At 44.3% G+C, this 20,813-nt stretch overlaps 1 protein-coding gene across 1 annotated transcript in view; it reads right to left on the bottom strand.

Moving 5' to 3' along the window:
- Positions 1–20,813, bottom strand: part of LOC129825878 (transient receptor potential cation channel subfamily M member 6-like) — a 92,481-nt gene that overhangs the window by 56,275 nt on the left and 15,393 nt on the right. Inside the window, exons 2-9 of the mRNA XM_055886003.1 lie at positions 10,555–10,634; positions 10,357–10,363; positions 9,467–9,498; positions 9,081–9,270; positions 8,698–8,911; positions 8,402–8,526; positions 7,634–7,805; positions 7,067–7,241 (exon numbers count right to left, since the gene is read on the bottom strand). Coding sequence (XP_055741978.1) covers positions 7,067–7,241; positions 7,634–7,805; positions 8,402–8,526; positions 8,698–8,911; positions 9,081–9,270; positions 9,467–9,498; positions 10,357–10,363; positions 10,555–10,634 — 995 coding nt within the window. The remainder of the gene's footprint in view (positions 1–7,066; positions 7,242–7,633; positions 7,806–8,401; positions 8,527–8,697; positions 8,912–9,080; positions 9,271–9,466; positions 9,499–10,356; positions 10,364–10,554; positions 10,635–20,813) is intronic.

Below are 20,813 nucleotides of genomic sequence, written 5' to 3'. Positions count from 1 at the left end.
GCTAGCCAGGGAACCCCCAACACCACTGGAAACCCAGGTGAATCAATAAGGTAAAAGCTGATCTGCTCCCTATGATCCCCCTGTGTTACCATGTCCAGCGGAATCGTGGCCTCCCTGACCAGCCCTGACCCTAACGGTCGGCTATCTAAGGAGTGCACGGGGAAAGGTGGGTCTATCTGCACTAGCGGAATACCCAACTTACGGGCGAGTCCGCGATCCATAAAACTCCCAGCTGCGCCTGAGTCGACTAGCGCCTTATGCTGAAGAGAGGGAAAAAACGCAGGGGAAAAAATAACCAAAAACATGTGACCAACAGGGAGCTCTGGGTGAGTCTTGTGCCTACTCACCTGGGGTGGCCGAGGAGTATTCCGCCTGCCATCCTGACTCCCAGATGGACTCCTCCAGCACCGGTCCGAAGTGTGTCCTCTCCAGCCACAGTAGGTGCAAGAGGAGCCACCTCCTCCGGCCCCCCTAGATGCAGCTCCTCCCAACTCCATCGGAGTTGGAGCGGGAGGGCTGGGAGGTGGAATTGATAGAGCCCCCTCTGAACGCCCGCGGGCAGCTAGCAGGTTATCCAGTCGGATCGACATGTCTATCAGTTCATCGAGGGAGAGTGTGATGTCCCTACAAGCTAGCTCCCGACGGACGTCCTCCCTGAGGCTGCAACGGTCTATTAAGGCCCTGTCATTCCACCCCGCACCAGCAGCCAAGGCCTGGAACTCCAACGCGAAGTCTTGCGCACTCCTCGTCTCCTGTCTGAGGTGGAACAGTCGCTTACCAACCGCACGGCCCTCCTGAGGGTGGTCAAATACGGCCCGAAAGCGGCGGGTGAACTCTGGGTAGTGGTCCCGAACCGAGTCTGGGCCGTTCCAGACCGCGTTGGCCCATTCCAGGGCTCTACCCGTCAGACAGGAGATGAGGAGGCTAACACTCTCCTCTCCCGAGGGAGTCGGATGAACGGTAGCCAAGTAGAGCTCCAACTGGAGCAAAAACCCCTGGCACCCAGCCACCGCGCCGTCGTACTCCCTCGGGAGCGCGAGACGCACCGCGCCGGAACCCGACGCTGACGTGGATGGAGTAGGTTGCGACATCTGAGAAGGAGCTGGGGTAGACGTCGGGAAACCACTCCTCTCCCATCGCTCCATCCTCTCCATCATCATGTCCATCGCCGAATCAATCCTATGGAGAACGGCGTTGTGATGGAGGACACGCTACTCCATCGATGGAAGAGGGGTGGTCGCTGCTTCTGCTGACTCCATGGTTGGGTGCGGGCTTCTGTTACGTTTCCAATGGTGAATGAAGGAGTCAGGCGCAGAGAGCAGGGTAGTTTCGAGCAAGTGGATATATTTTAATATTCCAAAATAGAATATAAACGAGACGGCTACGCCACACAACAAAAGGGCGCGTCAACATCCAGTCCACAATAAACAAGGACAAAATCCACACGAATACAAACACCACAAACAGAATAACAAGCCCGCACAAAAGCCAGCGGGCCTACAGCCCTTAAATAGCCTACCCACAAAACTAAACTCAAAACAGGTGCACCCAATCAGCCCAAACTAACAGAAACAAAAAGAAGAGAATCGATGGCAGCTAGTAGGCCGGTGACGACGACCGCCGCCCGAACAGGAAGAGGCACCATCTTCGGCGGGATTCGTGACACCTGCGTTGTCTTGGCTGTGTGCTTAGGGTCATTGTCCTTTTGGAAGGTGAACCTTTGCCTCAGTCTGAGGTCCTGAGCGCCCTGAAGCAGGTTTTCATCAAGGATCTGTCTGTACTTTGCTCCGTTCATCTTTCCGATCCTGACTAGTCTCCCAGTCCCTGCCGCTGAAAAACATCCTCACAGCATGATGCTGCCACCACCATGCTTCACCGTAGGGATGGTACTGGCCAGGTGATGAGCGGTGCCTGGCTTCCTCCAGACGTGACGCTTGCCAAAAAGTTCAATCATGGTTTCGTCAGACCAGAGCATCTTATTTCTCATGGTCTGAGAGTCCTTTAGATGCGTTTTGGCAAACTCCAAGCGGGCTGTCATGTGCCATTAACTGAGGAGTGGCTTCCGTCTGGCCACTCTTCCATAAAGGCCTGATTCATTCAACCTCATGGCTTGGTTTTTTCTCTGACATGTGCTGTCAACTGTGGAACCTTATATAGACAGGTGTGTGCCTTTCCAAATCATGTCCAATCAATTGTATTTACCACAGGTGGACTCCAATCAAGTTGTAGAAACATCTCAATGATGATCAATGGAAACAGGATGCATCTGAGCTCAATTTCGAGACTCATGGCAAAGGGTCTGTAAATAAAGTATTTATGTTTTTATTTTTAATATATGTGCAAACATGTCTAAAAAACTATTTTCGCTTAGTCAATATGGGATATTGTGTGTAGATTGATGAGTAAAAAAAATATTTAATCAATTGTAGAATAATGCTGTAAAGTAACAAAATGTAAAAAAAGTGAAGGGGTCTGAATTCTTTCAGAATGTACTGTATGTGTATTTTTTTAACCGACAATTAAAATCAATCAATTCATCCAAACTGTGCAGCGGCCAATTGATGAAAAGAAAGAGACATCTGTTACGAAACACCAAACAGTTTAATGACATTCAGACATTGTCAAGCCAAGCCTTCGATACTGGGTAAGCCTACAAGGTAGGGAGGGATGTATTTTCTGTTTGTCAGGATTGACAAAGCCTATCTATTGCAGTGTTGAAAACGCAAACCATGATATTGAAGTGCACGACTTCGACATGCTTTGTTGATTGGTTGTGTGGTGCATTGACACAGAAATCTGTTGGTGGAAAATGAGTTGCATATATTTTACATAATTATAAATACTGCATCAAAATGTTGAAAATCAGATTTTCCCCTAGCTGATCATTGTCTGCAGCCAGCTCTGATCGTAGTGTAAATGAAACAGGCAGGGAGAGTGAGCTCGTCTGTGGTGGTCGATTAACTCTCAACCTTCTGGCCCGTAGCCATGCAGGGCATCGACAGTGCCACAAAAGTGGCAAAGTCAATATCCCCGTTTATTAACACAGGGTCACTACAGTTATTTGTGGTCGTAAACATTATTTGGAGTTAATTCTATGAGGGGGGAGGGTGTTCAATTTATTTTACAGTATTTTTTTTTTTTTTTTTTTTTCACCTTTATTTAACCAGGTAGGCTAGTTGAGAACAAGTTCTCATTTGCAACTGCGACCTGGCCAAGATAAAGCATAGCAGTGTGAACAGACAACAACACAGAGTTACACATGGAGTAAACAATAGACAAGTCAATAACATGGTAGAAAAAGAGAATCTATATACAATGTGTGCAAAAGGCATGAGGTAGGCAATAAATCGAATAATTACAATTTAGCAGATTAACACTGGAGTGATAAATCATCAGATGATCATGTGCAAGAAGAGATACTGGTGTGCAAAAGAGCAGAAAAGTAAATAAATAAAAGCAGTATGGGGGTGAGGTAGGTAAATTGGGTGGGTAGTTTACAGATGGACTATGTACAGTTGCAGCGATCGGTTAGCTGCTCGGATAGCAGATTTTTAAAAGTTGTTGAGGGAGATAAAAGTCTCCAACTTCAGAGATTTTTGCAATTCGTTCCAGTCGCAGGCAGCAGAGAACTGGAAGGAAAGGCGTCCAAATGAGGTTTTGGCTTTAGGGATGATCAGTGAGATACACCTGCTGGAGCGCGTGCTACGGGTGGGTGTAGCCATCGTGACCAGTGAACTGAGATAATGCGGCACTTTGCCTAGCATAGCCTTGTAGATGACCTGGAGCCAGTGGGTCTGACGACGAACATGTAGCGAGGGCCAGCCGACTAGGGCATACAGGTCGCAGTGGTGGGTCGTATAAGGTGCTTTAGTAACAAAACGGATGGCACTGTGATAAACTGCATCCAGTTTGCTGAGTAGAGTATTGGAAGCTATTTTGTAGATGACATCGCCGAAGTCGAGGATCGGTAGGGTAGTCAGTTTTACTAGGGTAAGTTTGGCGGCGTGAGTGAAGGAGGCTTTGTTCCGGAATAGAAAGCCGACTCTAGATTTGATTTTGGATTGGAGATGTTTGATATGAGTCTGGAAGGAGAGTTTGCAGTCTAGCCAGACACCTAGGTACTTATAGATGTCCACATATTCTAGGTCGGAACCGTCCAGGGTGGTGATGCTAGTCGGGCGTGCGGGTGCAGGCAGCGAACGGTTGAAAAGCATGCATTTGGTTTTACTAGCGTTTAAGAGCAGTTGGAGGCCACGGAAGGAGTGTTGTATGGCATTGAAGCTCGTTTGGAGGTTAGATAGCACAGTGTCCAGGGAAGGGCCGGAAGTATACAGAATGGTGTCGTCTGCGTAGAGGTGGATCAGGGAATCACCCGCAGCAAGAGCAACATCATTGATGTATACAGAGAAAAGAGTCGGCCCGAGAATTGAACCCTGTGGTACCCCCATAGAGACTGCCAGAGGACCGGACAACATGCCCTCCGATTTGACACACTGAACTCTGTCTGCAAAGTAGTTGGTGAACCAGGCAAGGCAGTCATTAGAAAAACCGAGGCTATTGAGTCTGCCGATAAGAATATGGTGATTGACAGAGTCGAAAGCCTTGGCCAGGTCGATGAAGACGGCTGCACAGTAATGTCTTTTATCGATGGCGGTTATGATATCGTTTAGTACCTTGAGCGTGGCTGAGGTGCACCCGTGACCGGCTCGGAAACCGGATTGCACAGCGGAGAAGGTACGGTGGGATTCGAGATGGTCAGTGATCTGTTTGTTGACTTGGCTTTCGAAGACCTTAGCTAGGCAGGGCAGGATGGATATAGGTCTGTAACAGTTTGGGTCCAGGGTGTCTCCCCCTTTGAAGAGGGGGATGACAGCGGCAGCTTTCCAATCCTTGGGGATCTCAGATGATACGAAGGAGAGGTTGAACAGGCTGGTAATAGGGGGTGCGACAATGGCAGCGGACAGTTTCAGAAATAGGGGGCCCAGATTGTCAAGCCCAGCTGATTTGTATGGGTCCAGGTTTTCCAGCTCTTTCAGAACATCTGCTATCTGGATATGGGTAAAGGAGAAGCTGGGGAGGCTTGGGCGAGTAGCAGCGGGGGGGCGGGGCTGTAGGCCAAGGTTGGAGTCGCCAGGTGGAAGGCATGGCCAGCCATTGAGAAATGTTTGTTGAAGTTTTCGATTATCACGGACTTATCAGTGGTGACCGTGTTATCTAGCCTCAGTGCAGTGGGCAGCTGGGAGGAGGTGCTCTTGTTTTCCATGGACTTTACAGTATCCCAGAACTTTTTGGAGTTAGAGCTACAGGATGCAAATTTCTGCTTGAAAAAGCTGGCCTTTGCTTTCCTGACTGACTGCGTGTATTGGTTCCTGACTTCCCTGAACAGTTGTATATCACGGGGGCTCTTCGATGCTATTGCAGTTCGCCACAGGATGTTTTTGTGCTGGTCGAGGGCAGTCAGGTCTGGAGTGAACCAAGGGCTATATCTGTTCTTGGTTCTGCATTTTTTGAACGGAGCATGCTTGTCTAATAGGGTGAGGAAGTAACTTTTAAAGAATGACCAGGCATCCTCAACTGACGGGATGAGGTCAATATCCTTCCAGGGTACCCAGGCCAGGTCGATTAGAAAGGCCTGCTCGCAGAAGTGTTTCAGGGAGCGTTTGACAGTGATGAGGGGTGGTCGTTTGACCGTGGACCCGTGGCGGATACAGGCAATGAGGCAGTGATCGCTGAGATCTTGATTGAAGACAGCAGAGGTGTATTTGGAGGGCAAGTTGGTCAGGATAATGTCTATTAGGGTGCCCATGTTTACGGATTTAGGGTTGTACCTGGTGGGTTCCTTGATGATTTGTGTGAGATTGAGGGCATCAAGCTTAGATTGTAGGACTGCCGGGGTGTTAAGCATATCCCAGTTTAGGTCACCTAACAGAACAAACTCTGAAGCTAGATGGGGAGCGATCAATTCACAGATGGTGTCCAGGGCACAGCTGGGAGCTGAGGGGCGTCGGTAGCAGGCGGCAACAGTGAGAGACTTATTTCTGGAGAGATTAATTTTTAAAATTAGAAGTTCGAACTGTTTGGGCATAGACTTGGAAAGTATGACAGAACTTTGCAGGCTATCTCTGCAGTAGATTGCAACTCCTCCCCCTTTGGCAGTTCTATCTTGACGGAAAGTGTTATAGTTGGGTATGGAAATCTCAGAGTTTTTGGTGGCCTTCCTAAGCCAGGATTCAGACATGGCAAGGACATCAGGGTTGGCAGAGTGTGCTAAAGCGGTGAGTAAGGCAAACTTGGGGAGGAGGCTTCTGATGTTGACATGCATGAGGCCAAGGCTTTTTCGATCACAGAAGGGTCATGTCAAATTATGTTTTACTTTTGGGAGGGGGGGGTGTGCCTTTTTTTATTACACCTTAAGTTGGACCAGCCCCTCCCCCCTAGTAAATTTCAATCTGTCCTTTAGGGCTCAGCATTTTCCTTGGACAGGTCACGCGATAGTCAGGGAAACCTCAGGGCTCTATTCAGTCATGTGTCTCTGTAGCTCTGTAGTTCCTCTACATGGACAAGCACCAAAGTCTTCAACATGTAAGCAGTGTTTCCCCTGTATTAATTTAGCAGTGACTTACCGCTGCTGCTAAATTGTTGCCGCCACCCCCAAAAAATATTGAACCGTAAAAAAAAAAGCGATGTTAATGAAAGCCTCCTGGTAGATGGAAAGGAGTTCCAAAACACTTCCCAAATAAATGTGAACTATGGAATGAAGCCTATGTCTACCTGGCAGAATGATATCATGATTATTTGCATCAATCCAGTGGGAATTTGTTTGCAAACTCCATCACGTGTGCCCCACAGAAACGCTGCTGACCAAACAACAGTGCTAGATGCATTCACACTTGAAGTAACGGGTAACTACGCAAAAAAAATGTAACTTTTCTTTTTTTACTTTTTGTTTTATCATTGTTGTGTACTTAGAACATCCAATTATGTTGTTTTTCTATTTTTTTTAAGTGTGATTTTTGAGAGCGAAAACCTGAAAAAACATATAGATGACTAGAGTGGCACCGCACACCTATCCATTGCGGTCTGTTTGTGTAAGAATGCCAGCAAGTCAGCCGCCCGGCCTGATCCCTCGAAGACGAACACAGGCACGGGGGGCACACTGCTCACATAGTCCAGCACCATGGACACAATGTCAGGGTCACCCTCCACCACCACACACACCACTGGCACACCCTGGTTAACCCCTGCCAGAGAGAGATACACACACACACACACATAGACTGTTAAACACGTGTGTATTACAATACTCACACACACACATTGCAATCTCTCTTTTTCACACACACACACACACACACACACACACACACACACACACACACACACACACACACACACACACACACACACACACACACACACACACACACACACACACACACACACACACTCTCATTCAGACACACACACACACACACACACACACACACACACACACACACACACACACACACACACACACACACACACACACACACACACACACACACACACACACACACACACACACACACACACACACACTCTCATTCAGACACACAGACAAACACATGCACAAAGCCACACACATACTCACTAGGATGGATCTTCTGCAGTTGAATGTGTCTCTCCAGCTTCCTCCTGAGTCCCAGCTGGCAGCCATGTTTTCCCAGAGTTCCATCGTCCACTAACAGGAAGTGGGAGTGCAGGCTGTTCAAACACACCGTTTTGCTCAAGGGGCTTCTCAGGGGCTGGTAAGGCCTGAGCACCTGGGTTAGGTATCAGAAAACAGGTCAGAAAAGCAGGTTGAGAGAAATTAGAGGAGGATTTGGGATAGTCCAAGCAGAAAAGTGAAAGCACATGGCAGCTCAAAGGAGATAAAAGGTGACATTTCTCTGGCTAAAATTAGTATAGATATGTGCAAAAAATACAGCAAACCTTCTTACAAGGTGGCAGAATGGTGTAGCTCTTTCCTGCAGTCAAATGACCTAGTGGCCTCATGGGTGGAGTGTTATTCATATTTTTCATAATTTCATAAAGAAACAAAGATTATTTCAAAAAAGACGCTTAAAATCCAGTGTTTCTATGTCAAATGGTTTTATTATATTTCAGTCTTCTGTGATGTATAAAAGTGTAATATTGGGATGCACTCAAAATGGAATACATTTCAACTATATCTGACATGGTCGTTGCGTCTTCTTTTTTTAAGCCCATAACCATGTGTGTGAGGTGTATGCTTTTGTTTCAAAGTAAATTTGTTTAAGACTACCAAGAAACCCTGACCCTGATTTAGCCTGCTGCAGTAAAAGGTTCATTTGAAACGTTCCATTAAAGCACTGATATCTTTACAGAGAACGACACTCACATCTCTCCCTATAAGGTCACAGTGGTTGTCAATTACGCCCCAGGGCGTGACCCCTACAGTGTTCCTCTTCCGGTGGCCATTGGTGCCGTATGCTTTCACAGCCTCCCCTACATACAGGGACACACCTAGGAAGGGTCGAATACTCAGTCCGATTACACACATATAAACGTAATCCCACACACACAGTACAATACATGTAGTCAGCCAAAATCACACACACAGATGCTCACATTCACCCATGCTTACTGTCTTAATTAAAGCCCCAGTGCAAAATGAATCTGCATTATTTCACATACCTGTGTTGATGCCGTCTGTGATTATCCAGGCTCCAGTGCTCTGAGCTGCGGTGATCAGGCCTTTGCTGAAGGCCTGTCTAACCTTGAGGGGGAGAGGGAAGTTCTCTGCCCCCCCGTGGACCGTCAGCAGTAGTTTAGGCCGTTCCATCTGCCACTCCCTCAGCATCAGCTGCAGCAGAGTCTCAGCCTTTGTGTCGACCGCAACACGAACGTACTGCACAGTCATCACATAAAGCATGGTCAACCACATGAATATGAGATAACAGTTCCTAACAAGCTTCCAAGTGGTAAATACAAGTGGGAAACTCGGGTAGCATCGTTACACACCCAGTTGTATATTTCGGAGTTTCGACTAGCACATGAATGCAGCAATAGCTACAGACCTTGGCATGGCAGTTACGTTCAGCGCTGTCCTGGAAGTCAATGGTTCCATAGGCATCGGTGGCACTGGCTTGTGTGTGACACTCCACTGACCACCTCTCTTCTTGCACTGCCTGGGGCCCAGGCCAGCGGGACATGAAGGGGCCAGTCTCCAGCCAGGTGTGCTCCCCTACCAGACGTCCGCAGCAGCATCTGGGGGGAGAGAGGAAAAACTCAAACCTTTCTAGTTGTTAAACATTGGCACAAAAATGCATTGCTGTCCCTATAAATGTCATGATAGTATAATTGGAATTACTGTGTTAGTTTACCTTTACACTAAAATGGGAAATCTCACTCTCAAAATATACACACACGCACACACTCACACACAAACACAGTAAAGTCATACCTTATTAGGTTTTGGCATACTTGACACAGTCCCTTCAGGATTCCGCAGAGATTTTTTGTAACGGTCCTGACCTGTTTTCTGTTGTTTTTGTATGTGTTTATGGTCAGGGCGTGTGTTTTGGGTGGGCAGTCTATGTTTTCTGTTTCTATGTTGGTTTTGGGTTGCCTGGTATGGCTCTTAATTAGAGGCAGGTGGTTTGCGTTTTCCTCTAATTAAGAGTCATATTTAGGTAGGGTGTTCTCACTGTTTGTTTGTGGGTGATTGTCTTCCGTATCTGTGTTATGTTTTGCACCATACGGGACTGTTTGGTTGTTCGTTCGTTTTGATGTAGTCTGTTCCTGTCCGTGAGTTTTACGTTTAGTTAGTTAAGTTCATGTTCAGGTTTCGTTTACGTCGTTTTCTTGTTTTGTAATTTTGTAAAAGTGTTTGTTTTCGTGTGCCGTCGTTACGAATAAAGAGATGGCTTATTTCCCTAATGCTGCATTTTGGTCTACTGATCCTTCTCTCCTCTCCTCATCCGAGGATGAGGAGAACGACAGCCCTTACATTTTTTATGATATCTGTGGGCTAAAATTCTGCTGCTGCAATTATGACATTTTACATGGCAATATGTGAAGATTTTGTCAAATTTGTTTTAATAAATGCAATGAGGAGGGAAAACATTTGTTGGCATGTGGCTTGATTGAACCATATTACGCTGTAAATGTGAGGTGATTGGTTGAAATTACAAGCCCTCTTCTTGTACTGCGGCAATGGGTCCATTTTATGCAATACTTTTGGAATGATTTGACTGTTTTATGCGGTCAAATATGCAAGTTCTCGCATAATATGCGAATTGTTGGTTTTGCAAAAAAATCTGCTATCACAGAATCGAGGAATCATGGAGGGACTGAAAATCTGCAATAAACAGGAAATGATACATGAGCAACATAACCACATAGCTAGAGTTTCCCTGGAACCGTTAGTATGGTTACCAAAAGTTAGCTTTTTCAAAAACCAGACATGGTAAAAGTTATTACAATTATTATTCCAGCACTTCTATCATATGACATATTGACATTTTTCAGCAAATACCAAATCCAGCTCACCTGTGTATGTCTCGACATGCTGGGATGAATTTAATACACTCTCTCTTGCAGAAGGTGTCGTCAATCCAAGACCTCTGTGACTGGAACACAACACACAACATTGAGGTCTAAGGGCCTGGGGCTGACTTTCTACTTAGCTAACATATGGAATTGTTTTAAGATGGTACCAAGGAGCATTTAGATATTTGATTTTGAATTTCAGGATCCCTGTAGCCTCGCAAAGCCGCCTGATCCCGCAAGCTTACATTAAACGCTGCACGGATATCAGTCTGCCAGGGCTGTGATTCAAACAATGAGGTATAACTAGATTGTAACTTTACAAGTAAAATTGTGAGGCTTGCTAAAGCTCTTTAAAAGTTATTTTTGTGGTAGTGGAAGAAAATGAGAAAGACCAACATTTTGTCTATACTCTGATTAAAGTGATACAGGAGAAAAACATGAAAACTGCCTATCTTGTTACACCGTTTGACTTGTTCTGAAAAATCTACTTTCCCTGAAAACATCTTGCATTTTTTCAATATGTTTTCTCGTTCATATTAACATAATGATGCTCATTCATGATTGTTTTAATCTTGTGTAGAATAATGACATACTGTACAGTCAACTGCTAAGGATTGATTCTGCCGGATCATCCTACACATAACCACTGTTTGTCTACAGTACATACACATATAGTTTTAATGAATTTTTCTGCAAAAGGTGCTTAAACTGTATTTGCATTTACCATCTACTACACCGCTGCTCTTGATTTTTTCACATCATAAGAAACAGAAATTCAGGAACGTTTCTTTTGAAACGTCTCTCGGGTTGATGAGAGAATGGCCAGACTGTTGCTATTGATACACTAACATGTACATTTTCCAGAAAGTATATATTCCCATACCCCAAAAAACTACTTAAGTAATACTTTCAAGTATTTTTACTTAAGTACTATACCCTACTGGATTAGACTATTGCAATGCTCTACTCTCCGGCTACCCGGATAAAGCACGAAATAAACTTCAGTTCGTGCTAAATATGTCTGCTAGAATCTTGACTAGAACCCAATTTTTTTTTTATATTACTCCAGTGCTAGCCGCTTGACACTGGCTTCCTGTTAAGGCTAGGGCTAACTTCAAGGTTTTACTGATAACCTACAAAGCATTACATGGACTAAGATTTGGTCCTGCTGTGCATACCTACACGTACGCTACGGTCACAAGACGCAGGCCTCCTTATTGTCCCTAGAATTTCTAAGAAAACAGCTGGAGGCAGGGCTTTCTCCTATAGAGCTCCATTTTTATGGAATGATCTGCCTATCCACGTGAAAGACGCAGACTCAGTCTCGACCTTTTAAGTCTTTACTGAAGACTTCTCTTCAGTAGGTCCTATGATTGACATTCGTACCCCTGGCCTGGCCCAGGGGTACGAATGTGAACTGCAAGGCACGGGAGTGACGAACTGTCCACGCTGTCTCTGCCTGGACGGCTCCCCTCTCTCCACTGGGATTCTCTGTCCCTGACCCTATTACGGGGGCTGAGTTATTGGTTTACTTGTGCTTTTTCATGCTATACCTAGGAGGGGTGTGTCACATCGTGGCAGGCTTTTTTCGTTATACTCGACTTAAGTGGGTTGAGTCACTGACGTGATCTTCCTGTCCGGTTTTGCTCCCCCTCGGGCACGTGCGGTGGAGGAAAACTTTGTGGGCTATACTCAGCCTTGTCTCAGGGTAGTAAGTTGGTGGTCTGTTGATATCCCTCTAGTGGTGTGGGGGCTGTGCTTTGGCAAAGTGGGTTGGGTTATATCCTGTCTGGTTGGCTATCGTCGGACAGGGTCACAGTGTCTCCCCCTGTCTCAGCTTCCATTGTCTATGCTACAATAGTCTATGTGCCGGGGGATAGGGTCAGTCTAAATTGAAGTATGCTCCCTCTAATTAATCTCTCTCTCTCTCTCTCAGACTATGCCTCAGGACTACCTGGCCTGATGACTCCTGGCAGTTTTGCCTGAGGCTATGGAACCCTGACCTGTTCACCAGACGTGCTGCTGCTCCAGTTTCTTATTTTTTATTTTTTTATTTTTTTATTTTTTTTATCCCATTTTCTCCCCAATTTTCGTGGTATCCAATCGCTAGTAATTACTACCTTGTCTTATCGCTACAACTCCCGTACGGGCTCGGGAGAGACGAAGGTCGAAAGCCATGCGTCCTCCGAAGCACAACCCAACCAGCCGTACTGCTTCTTAACACAGCGCGCCTCCAACCCGGAAGCCAGCCGCACCAATGTGTCGGAGGAAACACCGTGTACCTGGCCCCCTTGGCTGGCGTGCACTGCGCCCGGCCCGCCACAGGAGTCGCTGGAGCGCGATGAGACAAGGATATCCCTACCGGCCAAACCCTCCCTACCCCGGACGACGCTATGCCAATTGTGCGTCGCCCCACGGACCTCCCGGTCGCGGCCGGCTGCGACAGAGCCTGGGCGCGAACCCAGAGACTCTGGTGGCGCAGTTAGCACTGCGATGCAGTGCCCTAGACCACTGCGCCACCCGGGAGGCCCTGCTGCTCCAGTTTCAACTGTTCTGCCTGCGGCTATGTAACCATGACCCGTTCACCAGAGGTGCTACCTTGTCCCGGACCTGCTGTTTTCGACCCGCTCTCTCTCTCCCGCACCTGCTGTCTCGACCTCTGAATGCTCGGCTATGAAAAGCCAACTGACATTTACTCCTGAGGTGCTGAACTGATGCACCTTCTACAACCACTGTGATTATTATTTAACATTGCTGGTCGTCTATGAACGTTCTGGCCTTAATGGCCATGTACTCTTATAATCTCCACCTGGCAAAGCCAGAAGAGGACTGGCCACCCCTCAGAGCCTGGGTCCTCTCTAGGTTTATTCCTAGGTTCCTGCCTTTCTTGGGAGTTTTTCCTAGCCATCGTGCTTCTACATCTGCATTGCTTGCTGTTTGTGGTTTTAAGCTGGGTTTCTGTATAAGCACTTTATGACATCTGAGGATATGAAAATAACTTTATAAAAACATTTGATTTGATTTGTTTTACTGTAATATCTGTGTTTTTGCATGTACATTGAATGGTTGATTAATTTTATGCTACACACTGATAAAGAACATACAGTTTTCTAAACTAATCCAATCTGTTAGTGATTGGATTAATTGCAAATGTTACTGCGATTATTTTTTCAGTTTAGATGATTGAGGTAGTCTCAGTATTCAATTTTCCCTACCCTGGCACTCATTCTGAATGCAGGTTGCGGGTGATTTGACAATTCCACGTGTTGGATATCCTAACTGGCTGGATTCCAATAGGAACTTCACATCACTTTGCAAGCCAGCATAGTGTGACTTGCAGGCCTGATGCAACCTGTAAACCAGAAGATTCCTAACACTACTATATTAGTGTATAACTAGGGCCTCAAAGAAAGGCCTTATGACATATGTAATGTCATTAATAATTCCATTTAAAAGGCTAATAAGGCTGGTGGGTGTAATATTTGTGTTGAGGAGAAAATTACCAGGCACGAGACGGGAGTAGAGTTTAGTGTTGTTTAGTAAGAACATCTTGTGCCGGGCCAATAGTGCGCATGTCAAATCCAAATCAAATGTTATCGGTCACATACACATGGTTAGCAGATGTCATAACATAACACTGCCTTAATATATTAATGATTAGTAACAGCATAGTAACTAATATTAGACAGCTATTGGTCACCAATAATACTACAGTGAGTTCTACCCGTTCATAGAGGGTTCTAGGAAGAACTCTCGAAATATAAAAGGGTCATTTTCTTGCATAGCATGTAAATGTTTTAATCAAACTATTGTATTCATCTGACTATCCACAATAATCACAGTGTGCATGTAACCATGTAACTCAATGCTGAATACTACCTCTAGCGCTGGGGTGCGCAGGACTTGGGACGCGGAGTAAATGAAATGGCACAGAATACTCAGGGTGTTCTCTCTATAAAAGTCGATGGCCACATACCAGATTTTCATAACATTCGAGGCTCAGTCCTGTAGAACAGAGGCTGAGGGGGTTGCAGGTCAGAGAAAAAAATGATTTCCTACAATTCTAGGAAGGACTAGACATTACAATATTTTAAAAAGTATACCACACAAATTGACAAGCTCCTCTGACATTGGCATACTGAGATCATTAAACAAACGACCCAAGTCTTAAATGCAACCAATGGTCAATGAAGAGTGGATGCACAGATCTTAGGTCTACAATATGAGGAGGAAATTATAGTCCACCAACTTTCCAGTGGCACTCACTTATCTAAACAGTTTTTTCCAGTTTTTCCGTTTAGCGGGATTCCCGACTGTAGGCCTATAAGCTCGTAATGTTATAAAACACAAATCTGCAGAAAAAATAATTATGTGGCTAAATTATTATCTCTGGTGTAGTATTTAATGATTTTATTTATTTCTGTAGACACAGGAGTAATTATAGAATTTGGCAAATTGATTTCAATTTATCTGCAGCCCAATGAAGCCAATAGTGGTTTCAGCTATTTTGTTATTGAAACAGTGTAGGCCTTATGACCTTCTTAACCAATAAGAAAAGATGACTTGAATAACCTATGGGAAAAGTGTAAAAATGTGTATTGGAAAGTTCAGGAAACATTAGAAGACATTAGGCCTAATGTGTGTGTGTGTGTGTGTGTGTGTGTGTGTGTGTGTGTGTGTGTGTGTGCGTGTGTGTGTGTGCGTGTGTGTGTGTGTGTGTGTGTGTGTGTGTGTGTGTGTGTGTGTGTGTGTGTGTGTGTGTGTGTGTGTGTGTGTGTGTGTGTGTGTGTGTGTGTGTGTGTGTGTGTGTGTGTGTAGGCCTAAATGTAAACAAATATCCAAAGGAGACTCAGTGAAAATAAAAATCTGATGTTGATTGGTTTATCAAGACGAGTTCCGATGCTTGTCTCAAAGCAGCGCGATGACACTGTCCCAATCAAAACGGTGCTGGAATTATCAGTTGACCACACATGGCAAATGCTTTACATTTATTATAACCAGTGGTGTAAAGCTATTTTTTTAGGTAGCCACAATTACGTCATCATTTCAGAATGAAAGTTGGTACCGACATTTAGCCTATTGTATAACATCCTTTTAGAATATACATACATTGCATCATCCAAATTGCACGATTGCCTATGCCTACGCATAGAGTACCAGTCAAAAGTTAGGGCACACCTACTCATTCAAGGGTTTTTCTTTATTTTTACAATTTTCTACATTGTAGAATAATAGTCAAGACATCGAAACTATGAAATAACACATGTGGAATCATGTAGTAACCAAAAACCATCAAGCGCTATGATGTAACTGGCTCTCATGAGGATCACCACAGGAAAGGAAGACCCAGAGTTACCTCTGCTGCAGAGGATACGTTCATTAGAGTTACCAGCCTCAGATTGCAGCCCAAATAAATGCTTCACAAAGTTAAAGTAACAGACACATCTCAACATCAGCTTTTCAGAGGAGACTGCGTGAATCAGGCCTTCATGGTTGAATTGCTGCAAAGAAACCACTATTAAAGGACAACAATAAGAAGAGACTTGCTTGGGCCAAGAAACATGAGCTATGGACATTAGACCGGTGGAAATCTGTGCTTTGGTCTGATGAGTCCAAGTTTGAAATTTTTGGTTCCAACCACCGTGTCTTTGTGAGACGCAGAGAAGGTGAACGGATGATCTCTGCATGTGTGGTTCCCACCATGATGCATGGAGGAGGAGGTGTGGGGTGCTTTGCTAGTGACACTGTCAGTGATTTATTTAGAATTCAATGCACAATTAACCTGCGTGGCTACCACAGCATTCTGAAGTGATACACCATCCCATCTGGTTTGCGCTTAGTGGGACTATCATTTGTTGTTCAACAGGACAATGACCCAACACACATCCAGGCTGTGTAAGGGCTATTTGACCAAGAAAGAGAGTGATGGAGTGCTGCATCAGATGACCTGGCCTCCACAATCACCCGACCTCAACCCAATTGAGATAGTTTGGGATGAGTTGGACTGCAGAGTGAAGGAAAAGCAGCCAACAAGTGCTCAGCATATGGGGGAATTCCTTCAAGACTGTTGGAAAAGTATTCCAGGTGAAGCTGGTTGAGAGAGTGTGATAAACTGAAATTAGGTGAACTATTTGAATTATAGCAAACAGGAAATAGATGAGCGATTTCTGCATAGTGCATCTTTAAGCAGTGCGACACCCCAAACGTTTGCTCCCGTTCTATTGATTTCAGCGTGATATCGATGGAAGTGATTAGGGCGTGAATGTTATTTATATTGAGGGATACCTGGAGGTATCGGACCTCTTTGAAATGAAAATGGGTGGCCCTCCTCGTGAGGAAAATATTTTTTTACCTGGCCCTCCCCGAGAGTTTGAAAAATGATAATTGAAAATCAAATAGCAGGGAATATTAAATCACTTTTTATTAGGCTATCAACGTTGCAGTCGTGATTTCAAACAAATCAATCCGTGGTTGAGAATCACTGCTGTATTCACACCCCACAACATTTTTGCCCGCGCTACAGAAGGCTGTATAGGTCCGCTAATACAGGATTAGTAAAGGCCCATTGCACTACTTTAGTGAGAATAAAATAAAATCCAGCCAAAAATATTCATTTTTTATTATAATTTTTCAGGGGGTGCTGTAGCACCCTCAGCACCCCTACGTCCTGCAGCTATGCATCATGTCATTGCTTGCCTCCTCAAGTGGTTTGCAAGGGATTTCCATTTTTCTAATGAAGTCAATTCGTTTGGATCTTCTTCTTCCATATGCTCGTCACTGTCTGTCCTGTGCAACCACTTACTACATCAGTGCAACAATGTTATCATCACTGGACTGGCCAGTGATGCACTCTCTCTCTGCATATTTCCCTGACAGTTCATTTGGCCTATGCCTATTTTACATTAAGCAATTAGCAAGAGCAAGCCTGCTTCTCTCCACAAAAAGCCTATTACGCCTAGTATAAAAAATGTACCTCCTATAGATTTTGTAGCCTATAGCTTTTCCTGGGATTTCATGAGAAGAGGAATAGCGGAGAGTCTTGTGTCAGTAGCCTACACTCTTAGAAAAAAAGGTGCTATCTAGAACTTAAAAGGGTTCCCCTGCTGTCCCCTTAGGAGAACCCTTTGAAGAACCCTTTTTGGTTCCACGTAGAACTCTTTTAGGTTACATGTACAACCATTTTCACAGAGGGTTCTACCTGGAACCAAAAAGGGTTCTCCTATGGGGACAGCCAAAGAACCCTTTTGGAACCCTTTTTTCTAAGAGTGCCTATTACGCAAGGGAGAGGCTATCGTGTAGCTGAATAAGCTAAATATTAGCTAGATATTAGGCCACTTATTAGCTAAATATTACAGGGTATAAATACTTATCTGTCAAAATGCAAGAAAAAAAAGTTTGATAATCAAATGGCAGATCTGTGTGTTCCTCCACGCTGCGCTCTGCACCAGTCGGGCATGCAAAGCTCCACTATTGAAAAGGCATACGTTTTTAGACAATAACATTATCCTACCTAGGCTACAACAACACAGAGGAAAGTATTATTGAAATCAAGTCAGTATGCAATTATTGGCTAAGGCTGTAAACTGCAGTTATGTAGGCTAATTAGAATGTTGGTATAATATATACATGTGATTAGGATCCTCATTAGCTGTGGTGACTGCAACAGCTACTCTTCCTGGGGTCCACACAAAAAAAATTAAACATGACGTAATACAGAACAATAATAGACAAGAATAGCTGAAGGACAGAACTACACTACCATTGAAAAGTTTGGGGTCACTTAGAAATGTCCTTGTTTTCCACGAAAACATACATGAAATAAGTTGCAAAATTATTAGTAAATATAGTCAAGACGTTGACAAGGTTAGAAATAATGATTTTTAATTGAAATAATAATTGTGACCTTACGTCAAAGAATCCTCCATTTGCAGAAATTACAGCCTTGCAGACCTTTGGTATTCTAGTTGTCAATTTGTTGAGGTAATCTGAAGAGATTTCACCCCATGCTTCCTGAAGCACCTCCCACAAGTTGGATTGGCTTGAAGGGCACTTCTTACGTACCATACAGTCAAACTGCTCCCACAACAGCTCAATAGAGTTGAGATCTGGTGACTGTGCTGGCCACTCCATTATAGACAGAATACCAGCTGACTGCTTCTTCCCTAAATAGTTCTTGCATAGTTTGGCTCTGTGCTTTGGGTCATTGTCCTGTTGGAGGAGTAAATTGGCTCCAATTAAGCGCTGTCCACAGGGTATGGCATGGTGTTGCAAAATGGAGTGATAGCCTTCCTTCTTCAAGATCCCTTTTACCCTGTACAAATCTCCCACTTTATCACGAATGTTCTTCCTTGTGATCCGAGCACCTCAAACTTAGATTAGTCTGTCCATAATACTTTGTCCAATCTTCCTCTGTCCTGTGTGTGGTCTTTTGCCCATCTTAATCTTTTATTTTTATTGGCCAGTCTGAGATATGGCTTTTTCTTTGTAACTCTGCCTAGAAGGCCAGCATCCCGGAGTCGCCGCTTCACTGTTGATGTTGAGACTGGTGTTTTGTGGGTTCTATTTAATGAAGCTGCCAGTTGAGGACTTGTGAGGCGTCTGTTTCTCAAACTAGACACTCTAATGTACTTGTCCTCTTGATCAGTTTTGCACCGGGGCCTCCCACTCCTCTTTCTATTCTGGTGAGAGCCAGTTTGCGCTGTTCTGTGACGGGAGTAGTACACAGCGTTGTACAAGATCTTCAGTTTCTTGGCAATTTCTCGCATGGAATTTGACTTCATTTCTGAGAACAAGAATAGACTGACGAGTTTCAGAAGAAAGTTTCTGTCCATTTTGAGCCTGTAATCGAGCCCACAAATGTTGATGCTCCAGATACTCAACTAGTCTGAAGAAGGCCAGTTTTATTGCTTCTTTAATCAGGACAACCGTTTTCAGCTGTGCTAACATGATTGCAAAAGGGTTTTCTAATAATCAATTAGCGTTTTAATATGATAAGCTTGGATTAGCTAACACAACGTGCCATTGGAACACAGGAGTGATGGTTGCTGATAATGGGCCTATGTTCGATTAAGTAGATATTTTGTAAAAAAGAGTCATTTACAACATTAACAATGTCTACATTGTATTTCTGATCAATTTGATGTTGTAATAATTGACAAAAAAAATGGCTTTTCTTTCAAAAACAAGGACATTTCTAAGTAACCTCAAAAACAAGGACATTTCTAAGTGACCCCAAACTTTTGAACGGTAGTGTACATACATTTAAAATGTCCCACATAGCTGGTGAGGTAAGTGTGTGTGTCAGTGCTGTGTGCAAGTTGACTATGGAAAAATTTGAAATTTAACATATTAATGCTTCTTATATTAAAACAAAAAGTGAGGCAGTCAGTCTCTCCTTTACTTTTAGCCAAGAGAGAGTGGCATGCATAGTATTGATATTAGCCCTCTGATTACAGTGAAGAGCAAGACAATAACCACTCAAACGTCCTTTTTTGAATGCTTCATACCAAAATAACTGCATAAAATCAAATCACATTTTATTTGCCACGTGCCGAATACAACTTTTGTAGACTTTACCGTGACATGCTTGCTTACGAGCAATGTTCCCTCTAAGCAGCGAACGGGCGCACAGCTCTCCCAGGACTGCCTCGCAGAAGAAATATCAGCCCATGCAGAGAAGCAACGAGATTGAAATTTACTCAACGTTCTAGTTATCCCCTTTAGTTAACACTATCAACATTAACCTTTACTGTGGGAATTGTGATTGAATCAACACAATATTAGTCACTTTCAATACAACATAACGAAACAAAACAAACTATGACAGATATTTTCTTGAATGCAGAGTGCATTGGAGTAGGATTCTCTTGCATTGACAGAAACAACTCAGGCCCGTACCCTACACAGACCGGTGCACCGTATCCAATCAGAGCTGCAGTATCCCTACAGTGTATGCAAATAGACCATTGCCATATATGGATCTGTGCCATTCATTTTGAACTGGACTTTGTTTACAGCATGAGTGGTTGCGAGTAGATGCGCTTGTTTTGAGATCACATTTGTTCATATTCTTTGCTAGTAAGTCAGTTAGTAGCCCAGTTATAGCTAATTTCAGCAATGGAAGTGGATGCTTCCTACAAGAGCACAAAACGTGTGCATTTCTAGCCATCTTTGAAACGCAAGTCAGGTAAAGAGCTTTTTTTCTGTCTTAAAGGGGCAGTGTTGTATTTTGAGACAGGCTTGACCAAGCTAAGTGGCCA

The sequence above is a fragment of the Salvelinus fontinalis genome, chromosome 28 (genome assembly GCF_029448725.1).
Source record: "Salvelinus fontinalis isolate EN_2023a chromosome 28, ASM2944872v1, whole genome shotgun sequence".
NCBI lineage: Eukaryota > Metazoa > Chordata > Actinopteri > Salmoniformes > Salmonidae > Salvelinus > Salvelinus fontinalis.
This window is presented reverse-complemented; position numbering and strand designations above follow the sequence as displayed.